This window comes from Arvicola amphibius, chromosome 10 (genome assembly GCF_903992535.2).
Source record: "Arvicola amphibius chromosome 10, mArvAmp1.2, whole genome shotgun sequence".
Lineage (NCBI taxonomy): Eukaryota > Metazoa > Chordata > Mammalia > Rodentia > Cricetidae > Arvicola > Arvicola amphibius.
Window position 1 is genome coordinate 9,332,229 of NC_052056.1, and position 14,642 is coordinate 9,346,870.

At 39.6% G+C, this 14,642-nt stretch overlaps 1 protein-coding gene across 1 annotated transcript; it reads right to left on the minus strand.

Moving 5' to 3' along the window:
• Positions 1-11,998: 11,998 nt before the first annotated feature.
• Positions 11,999-12,526, minus strand: LOC119825031 (keratin-associated protein 13-1-like). Its single transcript, XM_038345637.2, has one exon. It carries the CDS (start codon positions 12,524-12,526, stop codon positions 11,999-12,001), a length of 528 nt encoding a protein of 175 aa, XP_038201565.1.
• Positions 12,527-14,642: the final 2,116 nt, after the last annotated feature.

Consider the following 14,642-nt stretch of genomic DNA (forward strand, 5'->3'; position numbering starts at 1 on the left):
GTTGAGAGGAGATGTGAGCTCAGCTGGATGTAACTGAGAAGATTCTGAAGATTTTCGTCACAATGTTGAACTTAAATAATATCAGCAAAGAGCGTGGTACCAGGTTCAGCCTTGCTCATTTTTTTGCCCTCTCTTTTATTAAGTAAGAATGCTGTAATCTTTCTGTAATTCTCTAATTTCAATTACTCTTAAATACTTTCCTGTACCGTATATTTAGAGATGTTGTAATTTCCTTAACACACAGAAAGGCAATGAGTTACTCCTATCTTAGAAATGTCATGACTGTTTTACAGCAAAGCTTATCCCATCATATCCAGGAAAATCCCTTCTTTTCACATATAAATATATGAAATATGAATATATGATATATATCATATATATGAGAGAGAGCACTTATAAGAAATATGTTTGCCTTTTATTGTAGAAAATAACAATAATCTTCCTTTCTTGTTGTTAAGAGATTTGAAGCATTACTTTGGGTTTTGAATGAAATGTACTGAAGATTGACCATACTTGTCTTCATCTTTTCTGCTTTTTTTTATAATTATGTATGGGGGACACAGAGTATTGGCACATGGTTCACCTTCAATAGCCAACAGACAATGTAAGTCAATAAAACTGAATAAGCCTTAAATGAGATAGGTTTCATTCAGTTTGCTGTATGGCTCAGAACTTCTAGATGTGGCCAACCAGTTACTGGTCTAACTTAAGGCCCAGGCCATAAGACACAATCCGTGTCTGACAGTGCCTGGATAGCCAAGAAATGAACACTAGGTGGACACTAGATTTCTGAGACACTTAGGGTAGAACTAAACATGACTGACAAAAACAAAAGTCAATGAAATGATTCCTAGCGATATTCCACTATACTCATAGTGCGATGCCTAGCCCAATCGTCATCAGAGAGTCTTTCTCCAGCAGATGATAGAAACAGTTAGAGAGACCCTGAACCAAACATTAAGCAGTGCTGGGGAACCACAGAAAAGAGGGGGATTCAGAAGGATCACGGGAATCAGAAGAACACAGCCCACAGAATCAACTAACCAGGGCTCATAAAGGATCACAGATACTGAACCTGCAATCATGCATCCACAATAGGTAGGTCCTCTGCATTTATGTTGTGGTTGTTTAGCTTGAGGTTTTTATGGAACTCCTAACAGTGGAACTGTATGGTTTTCTAATTCTTTTGCTTGCTCCTGGAACCCTTTTCTCCTACTGGGCTGCCCTTGTCCAGCCTTGATATGAGGGCTTGTGCCTAGTTTTATTGCATCTTGTTATGCCATGTTCATTTCATATAACCGCCAGGCTGCTCTTTTCTGAAGGGAAAATGTGGGAGCAGTGGATCAAGGGGAGAGGGGAGGCTGGGAGATGGGAGAGGAAGCTGTGGTCAAAATTTACTGTATGAGAGGAGAAGACAAAAGAGAAAGAAAGGTACTTTTGATCCTAGATCCTGTGTGTCTGACATGTGGCCTGAGGTTGTATGGTTCTCATCTATGAAAGCATGGAGGGTTCGTTTCTAACACTGCAAGATACAGGAGTTTCCCTGTCTGTGGATCACCCTGAAACCACTTTCATAGACATTGTTTTGCATGGGCTTCTGCAGGCAGTAACTGAGGCTGGAGAAGATGTGGGGATTCCTAGGAGAGCCTGACACCCAGCCTTAACACAGGGTTTGGGTGGGTAACTTGAAGCTACCCCTCCACATCTGTATAGGGAACATATTGGGATGATTTGCTCTTCCTCCTGATCCATCTCCTATAGAAGATTTTGGAGATGAGAAATAAACATGAAAAAAGTCTGGCTGGGTGGTGGTGGCACATGCCTTTAATCCCAGCACTTGAGAGGCAGAGGCCAGTGGATCTCTGGGAGTTTGGTGTTATCCTGGTCTACAAGAGATAGTTCCAAGACAGGCTCCAAAACTACATAAAAACCCTGTCTTGGAAAACCAAAAAAAAAATTATATATATCAAATCATACTTACAGTGTTTAAAATAGAATCTGATTTTGGTGAATACCAGAGAATTCAGGTGCTTTTTTTCCCTTGGGGCATTAGGTAGGGTTGATGAAGAAATCATTTTGCTTGTGTATGCACTTATTTCCACTTGCTTGTTCTATACTTACACAGCTTCTGAGACACCTGTTTCTCCTTATTGTCTACTAAACACAGCTATAGTCCATTCTGTGTATGGCAAAATAGAGTTTATCAGAGGTAAAATAAAATAAGTTGTCTTTAGAAGATGATCATCAGCCTCAGCAGATGAAAACATGCATCAACTCAGAGCTTAAACCTACATCTAAAGCAAAGTTTTGAGAAACTAGCATGTGTCGTTCTTACCAAAAGCAGAAGAAAGTATCACTAAAGGAAGAATATAACTAGTTCCATGCCAGATTTTTAAAGTCATTCAAATACATAATTAATTCAGGTAATTTGATTTCTTAATCTGACCCAGACTGTCAAAATAATGCTTTATAAACTTTTATTGTTTCTGTAAAATTGATAATAAAATTCACAATCTGACAAAGACAAAGGATAGTATCATAGTCAATAATATTGTATAAAGCGAGGATGACAATGCCAAGGTATTGAGCAGAAAGTTTTTATTGTCTATGTATATATCAGAGAGAGAAAGAGAGAGAGAGAGAGAGAGAGAGAGAGAGAGAGAGAGAGAGAGAGAGAGAGAGGAGAGAGAGAGAGAGAGAAATAGCCAGAGGCATCTGGAAAAGTCTGAACATTGGACTTGGCCACAGAGAGAAGAGAGGCAGGGAGAGTGAAAGGGGAAGAGAAAGAGATGACCGTGAGAGGAGGGCAAAGAAAGCACAGAGCTGATACACAAGTACACAAGAGGGTTATAAGGGAATGTGAACCTGGGGAAGGGAGGCCCCTGAGCTTGAGAAGCTTAGGACAGGGGCAGGGGAGAAGAGCCAGAGTGCCAGCACGGACTCTGAAACGTGGAAGAGGTTTGTGGGAAAGTGAGGGAGTCTGGATGCCAGCACTTTGGGAAGTTAATAACCACGACAGACAGGCATTTGTCCCTTCTGCCAGTGATAAGGAAATGGCTCCTTTGGTACAGGGGAACCAGCTTCCTAAGGAATGCTGGGTTTTGTCTAACTGCCAGTATTTGTAGCTGACAAATATAAATTAAGAATCCTATAAAGAATGCATTTGTGACTATGCTAAATGCTGGAATTGGTATTATTCCCAAACAATTTGAATTATTCTACCATTTATAGTGGATATATATATATATCCATGATATATATATATATATGTGTGTGTGTGTGTGTGTGTGTGTGTGTGTGTGTGTATGTATATACCATGTTAGTAAACCATGTTGGCAGGTACAGTGCTCCTTAGCTTGTCAATCACTGCCTTCATCCCTTCTGTGGCATCATTACTTTTGAAGGCTTATTTCATTGACTTTAAATTTATAATTGGAATAATCACATCCTACTATTTTTTGTTGTTTTTATTTATAGGAATAATTGTAAAATTTTGTTTCAACATTAGAGTAAATGATTAAAACAAATGAAAAGTTACCCTCACATCTGTACATCAACATGTCTTTTCATTTGATAACAGTAAGTGATCATCTTGAAACCAGCCGTCTCATATTAGTTTTTTACTCTTTCAGAGTATACACTGCTATGTGTGGAGAGAGGACATTCAGATGTAGGTTAAGCATACTATCTACAATTAAACACCTAGGTTTGACAAAATATTACACAACTGAATTAATTTCATTACTGAATCCACTTGACATGCTCAAGAGAAAATATCCATCTTAATTCTCTAATATCTGATAACAATTGGTTTTATTCTCCAAACAGTATAAACAAGAGTTGACATTCATTTATCCTACATTTTTCTCTTCTGGATTCTCCATAAAGAGGATTATGAAAATACAAAGACAACTCAACTCTGTCTGTTGCCTCTGTTTCTCTCTCCACATAGGTTCAAAGTGTTCAGTTTTTCTTGGCTTAGTTTGTGCCTCTGCTACTGTAGGTAAAATGTCACGGTAATGTTCTATAATAACACATAAACATTAGTAGTAGAAAATGAGGAAGCACATTGAAAAGCAGAGTCTTCAGTAGATTTCTTCGGAAACACAGAGTTACACTCCTCAACTTCAGTACAGAAGTAAGGACATTGCTCTCATTCTTTATCCAGTAAGACAGGTGTGTTCCTCAGAACATTGTAGCAGAACACGAGGACCAATGTCAAGAGGAAAGGGAGGATTTCCTGGACATGATGAAATAAGTGTTAGTATAAACGTTATCATGTCACCTATATCAAGAAAGTTACAGCACACATAAATACACTGTGCAGAAAGCGATTCAAACGCAACCACTATTACAGAGATTGATGAGCTGCACATTGGTAAACCAGGAAGCACACAAATAGGGAACGGATGAAAAAGCTGGCCCCACACCCATTTCTGAGAGTATAAAAATGTCCCATCACAAGGTGGCCTTAAAATTCAGAACATTTTCCGTTAATTCCAGCTGGGTTCAAATTTCAACACGGCCTGTAATTGTTGCTTTGAAAACTTCTCCTCCTCTTCCTATAAACACTACCTGCCTCTTCAGGTTCCTCCTAAGGCTGTTCTTGCCCCCAGCAACATGGCATTATCGGCTGCACTCCCAGTATCACCAGCTGGAATTATTTCTGCACAGGGGCTGTACCTCCAGCTGCCAGAAGTCCTGTGTGATATCAAGCCCCTGCCAGATGCCCAGCTTCTGCCGCAGAGGCTACTTTCTTAGTAGTCCCTGTCATCCAGCCTATGCTGATCTCTGGGTTTTGGGTTCAGCCACTGTCACTTGCTGGCCTATGGATAAACTACTCAGCTTATCAGGTGTCTTCAGGTCTCTGAAGTATGGAGTCTCTACTTTTCTTTCCTTTAATTATAGATCTCAATCCTGCTAGTCAGTCTGCATGGCTCATGTATCTGCCAATGTCTTTGATAGAGATCACTCTTTGGTATTAGCTTCTATAGAATTAACTGTTGGATTTCTAGGCTCTCGTTGTATCAAAGTCAATTTTGTCCCATAGCATTGGTTTCCATGTTCTATCTCAATCTTTTCATCTTCTCTTTAATGGCTTCTTTTGTCCTCAACTTCAATTGATGTAAAACACCAAATTATGCCTTACTGACTGTACTCTTTAGATATACATATGCTATTTGGTTTTCTTCCAAGAGTATTTGAAAATTAAATATTTAATTCAATCAATTGATGTGATCTGACACCTCACTATATTGTCCCCATTATTACTAGGTGACTTTTAGTTTCTGAATTTGCATATTTAGGAGACATAATAATAAACTGGATTTTGGAACAAAAGTAACAAATTATTTGTTATTGGTTATGTTCCTTATTGAAGGAGTAGTTAAAAATAGGAAGATTATTATTTCTATTGAAAATTAGGCTCAAAAATAGTGACAACTGCCTGAAGATGAAAAGTATTATTTTTTGCTGATCTAGGGAAATAGAATAAATAAGACTTGAATTAAAAATTCCATCATCAAGGATAAGGTATGTAATTTATTGGGTTATGAATAAATATAAGCAAAAAAATAAAATGTGTTTGAATAGAAGTTCAACAGAATGGCCAATAGAAAAGTAAGATTGAAAACCTTCTCAATAAAGACATTGCTTTGCATAAATGCTGATAACCTCATCTGCCATTGTGTGGGCATCAACCCTGAGCCTCATGTCCAAACATGTGTGAGGAGAGGCATACTGATCTCAGGAGAAGAAACTTGGTTTAGGAGGTGTGATGACTTCCTACAGCTCCTTTGAGGCTCAGGTGGAATAAAGTTATAATTGATATAGTTTTTCCAGTAGCTTGTATTTTTCTGTCATAATTGGAGAATAAGAGTCAAGTTGAAGTCAAAGATGAGGTGTAGTTTATTTGAAAGAAGAATAGGAGAGAGAGCAATGCAGTAGTGCACTTCCCATAAGTTTATCATGTTGGGCAGGAGGAAGTCATGGTTCAGGCATGCAATCAGAACTGGTCAGAGAGATGAGCACATAGGTTGTACATTTGTCATAATAAAAATCATAGATCCAGCGTAGTGGTCAGAGATGGCACAGAATGCTGGGACACAGACCAAGAATTCTAAATCATAGGGCAGAAGCTGTGGACTCAGGGTGGAAGTAAGTTGTTCAGGGTTCAGAGTCTGACAATAGTTATTAGAGTCAGGAGAATTGAAGATCAGAACAGAAAAGTCAACATGTGGCATCTATGGCTGGGAGGTGAACCAGAAGCCAATGGAGAAGAGGGCATGCCAACTGGGTACTGAATCTTGAGCACATGTAATAGCACCCTCAAAATCCTGTAGGGGGTGGTGCTACTGAGACTAGTCAAAGCACTCTTTAGTGAAAATTATACTAGAGGAGATTTTAAACTAGCTATTTTCAACTTATATACTATAGAGCCATAATATGAAGAAAATAAGATTTTGTTTTTGCTTTTATGCAAAATAGATACAAGATACACGGGGACAGAATAGATGATGCAGGTTCATCCCTACAAGAATAGCTACTTAAGTTTTTACTAAGGTAGTAAAATCATGATATTGAAGCAAAGGCAACATCTTCTACAAGTAGTACTGGGAATCCTGGTTCTAAAGATGCAGGAAAAGAAAACTAGACTGTCCCTCATCTCCCATCCTGCATTTAACTCCCTGTGGATCAAGGACATCATCATAAGACCTGGTATATACTCTAAAATTCCGAGAGGATAACATGAGCATACATTTCAACTCATAGGCAAAGGCCTGTATATTTTGGATAAGACATCCATACTGTTGACCCTGTGGTCAAAAGAGTGGGAGAGGTATCCCTGTCCCCTACCAGCTGCAGCCCTTGATAGAATGGACCCTGTATCTCACCAAGGCAGCAAACAGAGTCACCATTGATTTGATTTTGGACATGTGAACCAGCCCCAAATTCATGAGCATGGGGCAGCTGTCCCTATTACCAATTTGCATTGTGGTGGCAGAGGAGAGTTGTCCCACCCTCATCCTTATAATGCCTAAGGCATGTGGGAAAGGTGGATTTGTGGTCATAAGTATTGGAGACCTATCTCTGACTCCCACCAGGGGCAACGCTCAGGGAAACAGCCCCTAAACCTTGCCAGGGCAACACAATTGAGCCAACACTATTATAGCAGAAACTGTGACCATGAAGGAGCTTCTCCCATTACCCACCTGTCTTGTAGAGAGAGGGGCAAGAGAGAAGTGCTTCCCTCCTATCAATGCTGGAAGATGGTAGGAGAGATGGCCCTATGGTCATAAGAGTGGGAGAGCTAACCCTGATCCCCCTCACCTGTAACACTCGGAAGAGCAGGCCTTGAACCTCACCAGGGCAACACAATAGAGTGAACACAGTGCAGGTGTAGAAGATCCAGTCCTGAAATTGTGACCATGGAAGAGTTGTCCCCGTTCCCCATCTGGTGGACCATCTCTATAGTTGCCCAGGCCCAGACTCAGGGTTATAAGTTAGAGTGTCCCAACATCCACCTCATCTATGACCTGTGGAGTATGTGAAGGGACCTCCCTGCATATACCTAAAGCTGCAGGATCTTCACAATACATGGTGCCAGTAGAATGTCCAGGAAGAGTCCTAGTAGGGGCCCAGCATCAAAAGTGAAGTGGAGACCAGGGGACTAGAACCAGACCAAACACTCTTTGCAGTTAACATTTGAAAATAGAGATGTATAGAATAAGGGGTATATGTTGAGACTTGTTGGGTCACACTGAAGCTTTCATAATGAGCTTTTAAAATTCCTTTATTATTTTTTTCATTTTGTTTTCTTTGCTTATTTCTCCTGAATTTTGTTTTATTTGAGGTGGGGGAGGTGCAGTGCAAAGGCACAGGCTGGATGGGGAATGAATGGGATCAAGATACATGGTGTGAAAACACATAGAATAAATAAATTTTATTTTAAAAAAGACTTTAACAGTGTAAGATAAAAATGGACAAATATGAGATCATGAAATTCAAAAGCTTTTGTTTAACAAAGGACAATTTCTGTTTAGTGAAGGAGCAGTCCACTAATTGAGATAAAATCAATCTCATCTATCCATCCAATATTTGATTAGATTCTAGACAATAAAAACTAAACAACAATAAAACAACCAATTAAAACTGAGATGTGAAAATAAGGGGATCAATACAGTAGGCAATGGAGAGCAAGGGAAAAGAAATGCTAAGGGGTTTGAAAGAGCCACAAGAATTATATTTTTTGATTTACCTAAAATCACATTTCATATATCTCAGTGTATTACATATATCTACCTAGATGTATAAATTGAATATAATATACCTAAGTATGTGATTATATTTATTTATCACATGACCTCCATGACTAGGCATGAGAAACCCTCTTTTCCAAGAAACTCCCAGAACAATAGGGCTATTGTTTTTGTCCTTGGTTCCTTCCCAGGAGCGAAGTTCCTATTTCCGAAGTCATGATGAACTTTGGGCCTATAGCTTAGATAATTTGAGGTGAATCTTGCCTAAGAGCCTGTTATGCGATTATTGGCCTTCAGACCATAAGAAGATGCTATATAAGTTGCTAAGAGAGGGAGGAATTCAATGTCCATACTCAGTTGGAACACCTATAAACTACATCAAAGACCAACATGGTAAGATGTCTCTAAAAGATGAAACAGGGGCATTCAAATCATGGTGACAATCAACAGCAGTCTGATAGAACTTAATGTTCAGTAAGCAGAAGGGAAATCCTGGGATTGTTGAGGACTTGGATCTTACAGAAAAATCTACTAGTGCTGTTTATTAATCCAACATAATTCCTAAGGCATTCTAAAACCTGACAGTAACCTTTGGCTAGTGTAGCTCTCAACCCTCCTGAAAGGAACTTCTCATTGTAGTGGACAGAAAACTACAATGAGTCAAAACATAGAGGATAACTGATTTTCAGGTGCCCTGACTCAATGTATGATGTGGGATTTCCCTCCGTATGCCGTGATTACCATTAATTAATAAAGAAACTGCTTTGCACCTATAGCAGAGGAGAATTTAGGTAGGCATGGAAAACTAAACTGAGTGCTGGGAGAAAGGAAGGCCAAGTCAGAGAGAAGCCAAGGAACCGCTAGAGATAGATACTGGGAACTTTACCCGGTAAGCCACAGCCATATGGCAATATACAGATCAATAGAAATGGGTTAAATTAATATAAGAGTTAGCCAATAAGAAGCTAGAGCTAATGGGCCAAGCAGAGATTTAATTAATACAGTTCCTATGTGATTATTTTGGGTTTAAACTAGCAGGTGGCCAGGAAACAACAAGTGGCCTCCTTGCAACAAATGTATACATCTCCAACAAAACTCTTGTTACTAAGGCTTAGGAAATATAGAAGAGGAACTGAAAAGACTGCAATAGACATATGGAGAGCAAACTGGTCTTGGACCCTGTGAGATTCCTGAAACCACAGGGAAGCTATACCCATGACACCTCAACAAGAATATTGCCTAAATAGAATCTGAACAATAATACTAATAGACATGCTACTTTAACATTTTTAAAAGAAAACTTTTTTCATTTTGCATATAATTCCCAGTTCCCACTTCCTCCCCTCTTCCCATTCCTTTTACCTTACCCTCCAACTATGAGGGTAGTACTAGTGTGGACTCTTAGTAAAGGAGGGTGTGGACCCGAACAGGCCATTTTCTTCAACCAGGCAAGGCTCTCAGTGGTGGAACTGGGACACCACTCCAGCCTCATAACCTTCTGCTCATACCTCTTCTGCCTGCAAGATGGCCTGGGGCAATGGTGGCTCAGAGCTTGTGTGGGAGTGGTCAACCAATGACTAGTCTAACTTGAGAGCATGGCAGAAGAGGCAATCCATGTCTGACACAGCCTGGATGGCCAGGCACTGGAAGATTGACAACATGGAGACCTAGGATAGAACCAAACAAAATTGAAAAAAATCAATGAAATAATTCTTAACAATATTCGGTTACACTCATAGATCTGTGCCTAGCCCATTCACTATCGGGGATGCTTCCTTTAGCAGCTGATAGGAGCCAATGCAGTGATTCACCGTCAAACACTAGGCAGTGTTCCTGCTGTGAAGGGGGGAGGAAGAATTTTAGAAGCTGGAAGAGTGGAGAACAACGAAAGAACACAACCCACGGAATCAACTAAGCAGGTCTCATAGAGGCCCAGAGAAACTGACACGGTCATCATGGAGCCTGCAAGGGTCTGGACTAGGCCTTCTGCATGCACATTTTGTTTTTTCAGCTTGGGGTTCTTATAGGACACCTAATAGTGGGAGTTGGGGGTGACTCAACTCTTTTGCTTGATCTTGGGACCCTTTCCTCACCCTTAGTGGCCACACCCAGCCTTGATATGAGGGCTTGTGCCTGGTCTTACTATGTTTTGTTATGACATGTTCGGTTGATATCTAGGAGGCCTGCTTGTTTTTGAAGGGAAACAAGAGCAGTGGAGGAAGGAGAGAGGGGAGGTGAGGAAGGGACTGAGAGGAGTAGAATTTATGAGAGGCTGAGGTTTAGAAGCACTGTTGAGAGAAGAATAAATAAAAATAAAATAAATAAAATAAAATAGATACATTTTGAAAATCTCATAACCAGAAACACAAATGACTAGCAAACACTTAAAAAATTGTTCAGCGTGACCTGGGGTGATGGTTCAGCGGCTAAGAGTACTTGCTGCTCTTGTAGATGACCCGGGTTCCATTTTCAGACCCCACATGGCACTCACGGCTATCAATACTTCGAGTTCCAATCTATCCAGTAGCCTCGTCTGCCCCTGCAGGTGCCAGACATCAGGTTGAGCACATGCATGCACACAGGCAAACACTCATACATAGACATAATCCAGCAAATTTAAATGTATTTTCGATGGTGGAATTTTTAATCCAAACCTAATTGCTTTGTTTCTGTGGGCCAATAGATATATGTGTTTTCCAAAATGCCCCTTTGATAATACATTTCAATTTTTTTATAAAGACACTAAAATACATACTTTTTCAAAAAACAGATTTGTTTCTTTTTCAAACCCCTTTTAACCTTTAATTCCCATAATACTTGTAATGCCTTTTTTCTCAGACATTATTTAAAAAAAATTGCACCCAGGTGTGGAAATTCAAGTCTGCTTTGAAGCTTAAGGTGACACAGAATATAAAATCAGAATTTCATAGAAACACTGCTCTTTTGTTGACTGAAGTTGTGGGTGGAAGAAGCACTAGGCGACCCCAGATTCTTCTGAGCACAGTCCAGTGGATTTTTCAAACACCCGTTTGAAGATGAGGTACAGGAATAATACCCTGAACTTGAGAAGCAGGGATACCAGCATTAACACAGAACGAGGAAACGTCCAATGTCCGGAGATCTGTTTAAAACTCATGTTGTCTACTGTCTAAAAATCTACATTCATATTCTAGAGCAACATAGATTTTTGCCTTTTGTACAAATTTTACCATCTAAATTATAGAATATAATTCTCTTGATACTAGCCATGCCTTTCAGGCTCAGTAGGAATTCATGTCCTTCAACCTGAGGCCATTCTCACTAAAGTTTGAAACCTGTTTGCAGATGTCAATGAAGGTCTTCCCAGAACCAACTAATACCAATAACTCATACCTGGACACAAAAGGAGCGCTATGAATCCAGACAAATAGTCCTGCTGGTTATTATATAAGACTTCCAAATACTTAATTTAGGACTATTAAAAATAATATAATAATTTGAGGTGTCAGATTGCACAAGTCAATTTTATTTGATTAAAGTTTTCAATTTTACATACTCTTGGATGAAAACCAAATATATATTTGAGAGTACAGACAGTAAAGCAAATTTTTGAGTTATCCTTAATCTGAGAATCTGGCACAAGTTGAGGATGAGAGAAGTAGTTGGGAGAATATGCAAAGGAAGTGGGGAGGATTGGAGTATGGAAACAGCAGCTGCAGGACACGGAGTCCTTCACACTGATACTGCAGGACTACAGAGATTTAACAGCTGCATCCAAAAGGGCGAGATCCACAGGCTGAGGTGTAACAGTAAGGTTGAAATGCAGTAGAAGGCAAGTACAGTGGGTAGCAGAATCTGGACCCATAACTCAGGGAAGGGAAGCCATAGATTCGGCCATTCAGGGATCTGAAGCTACTGCATCCACAGCCCCCTGGGTAGCAGCTTCTAGATCCATAGCCCAGGGAACGGCAGCTGCTGGATCCAAAGCCCAGGGATCCAGCATATGATCCTCGGCAGGGACTGCAAGGTGTGGAGCTCCTCGGGTAGTAGCAGGCTGTCTGGCAGGGCCTGGACACCACGCAGGACCTCTGGCAGCTGGTGGGTTCAATGCAGGTCTCCTGACAGCCAGTGTTCAGAGAGGATTCCACCTGGCAGGGGCTGGGAGAGCAACTGGTCGTGGTGTAGACCAGGTTGCTGGGGTAGGAAGATCTGCAGGAGGAACCTGAAGAGGGCAGGCAGCGCCTAAAGGAGCGGGAGGAGAAGTTTCCAGAGCAGCAGCTGTAGGCCATGTTGAGAGGAGATGTGAGCTCAGCTAGATGTACCTGAGAGGACTCTGAGTTTGGATGTCACCCTGTGGAGAGCTGGGTTTATATACTCTCAGCAACAGGTGTGGTACCCAACAGGGCTATCCTGACATATTTGTTTGCTTCCTGGTTTACAGATACGAAACTAAGTAATCTCTATAATTGCATTTGCATACTTTTCTGCACATCATGGTTGTGGGTGTTGTCGTTTTATTAGAGTTAAAGATGATGAGCCACTGCTGTACCAGCCGTGCCGTGACTCTCTTACAGTGCTGACTATTTTATCACGTCCTGCAGGTAAATCGCTCCTTCTCCTCTTGACATAACTTTTATGTGTTTCATCACAGAATGTTACGAGGGAAATACCTTTCTCCTCAGTGTGTGCCATGACAGTAATTTGATGTTCTTGTTAATGAATTGGAATCATTATGTTGTGTTTCCTAAGGACCCTCCTGAAGAGGGCCCTTACTTGTCCATCCTTCTCATTTTCCAACACTGTGTGTGGGTTGCATCCCACTCCCTATATGATTGAGTTCTAGTATCAAGGAGACAACCTAAGTCAGGAAAAATCAAATGAGGTAGAATGGAGGAATAAAGAAAGGAAAACAGCGATTGGAGTTTTCATGATCACAAGTGACAGAACCGAGGCTGAGCACAATCACTTCACTGCGTAGGTCTCTGACTTCGTCACTTGGTCCAGAGTCGGCTCAAAAGGGAAGAGTCTGAAGATCAAAAACAATGTGCAAAACCGGAGTGCATCAAATCATGCTCATACTACTTAAAAACAAAATCAGCTTCACTCGGGAAGCAGAGACAGGAGGATCGCTGTGAGTCTGAGGCCAGCCTGGTCTACAAGAGGTAGTTCCAGGACAGGCTCTAAAGCTACAGAGAAACCCAGCCTTGAAAAACAAACAACAAATAAAATCAGTTGTGAAATATCAGATAATTCAGATGGAGTCTTTTTCCTGGCCATATTTAGTGAGGATGATAAAAAAATTTCATTCAGTTGCATATGTACTTTATATTTTTTCTTTACATTTACATTTTGAGAGAGACAAAAAAGAAATTGAAGTTGCATGAATAGGACAGATCTGTTGGTAGGTGGGGAAAGGAATGAAAATGATCAAAATATATTTCATAAAATTTTTAAATAATAATTTAATTAATAAAACAAAAGAAAGGAATGAAAGTTTCACTTTGTAGCTTATATGTAGTTTGCAAATAAATAAAGTATGTTTAGGTAATTTTGGCCCTCTCCTCATATTGCAATGTACAATACTTAAGAGTAAAAATGAAATAAGAATGCTTTGAAAATTATCACTTATTTTAGTAGAAGAGATAATGTGTTGATATTTTAGTTTTTGTGCATAATACTGTAATTATTTTAAATCATTTTAAATCGTATTTTTTACACCTTTACCTAAAGGAGAAATGAAACAATCATCAGCCATAGCAAATAACACACCAGTCTACTAGTTGAAAATAATATCACCTAGATTAAGATAAAATCAGCTTCATATTAGACATAGCAAGTTTATCAAAACATAACTCCAACAACTGATTTCATAATCTGGTCCAAGACTCCTAATAAAGCCATTCAAAGCTTTATGACTGTTGTCAACATGATGACAAAGGTCACACACCTTGATAGCAGATTGAAAATCCTGTGAGCAAGTCTTGTGGTTGTGATATATATATGTATATATATATATAAAACCTGATGATATTGTCAGCCAAATGGCACCATTCCAATGATTAACATGGAAAATAGTAAATCTGAAAAATAATGTGTATCCCAAGTGACGTTGGAAACCAAGGTTTTCCATAGTTTGTCAATAACTACTTTCACCCCTGTCTGTTCTATCCTTATTAATATGTCTTGGTTTCATTGTCTTTTAACTTATAATTTGATTATATTTAATTATAGTTAGCACTTTAGGTTAATTTTTAAGTATATTTATAGAAAACATTGCATTGTCATGAATGAACATGATTTGAAACAAAAAACCATAAGCATCCAAATTGATACATCAACTTGTCCTTTCATCTGAGAATATTTTACAAACCAGCCTTTCTATATTATTTTTACTCTTGGATATAT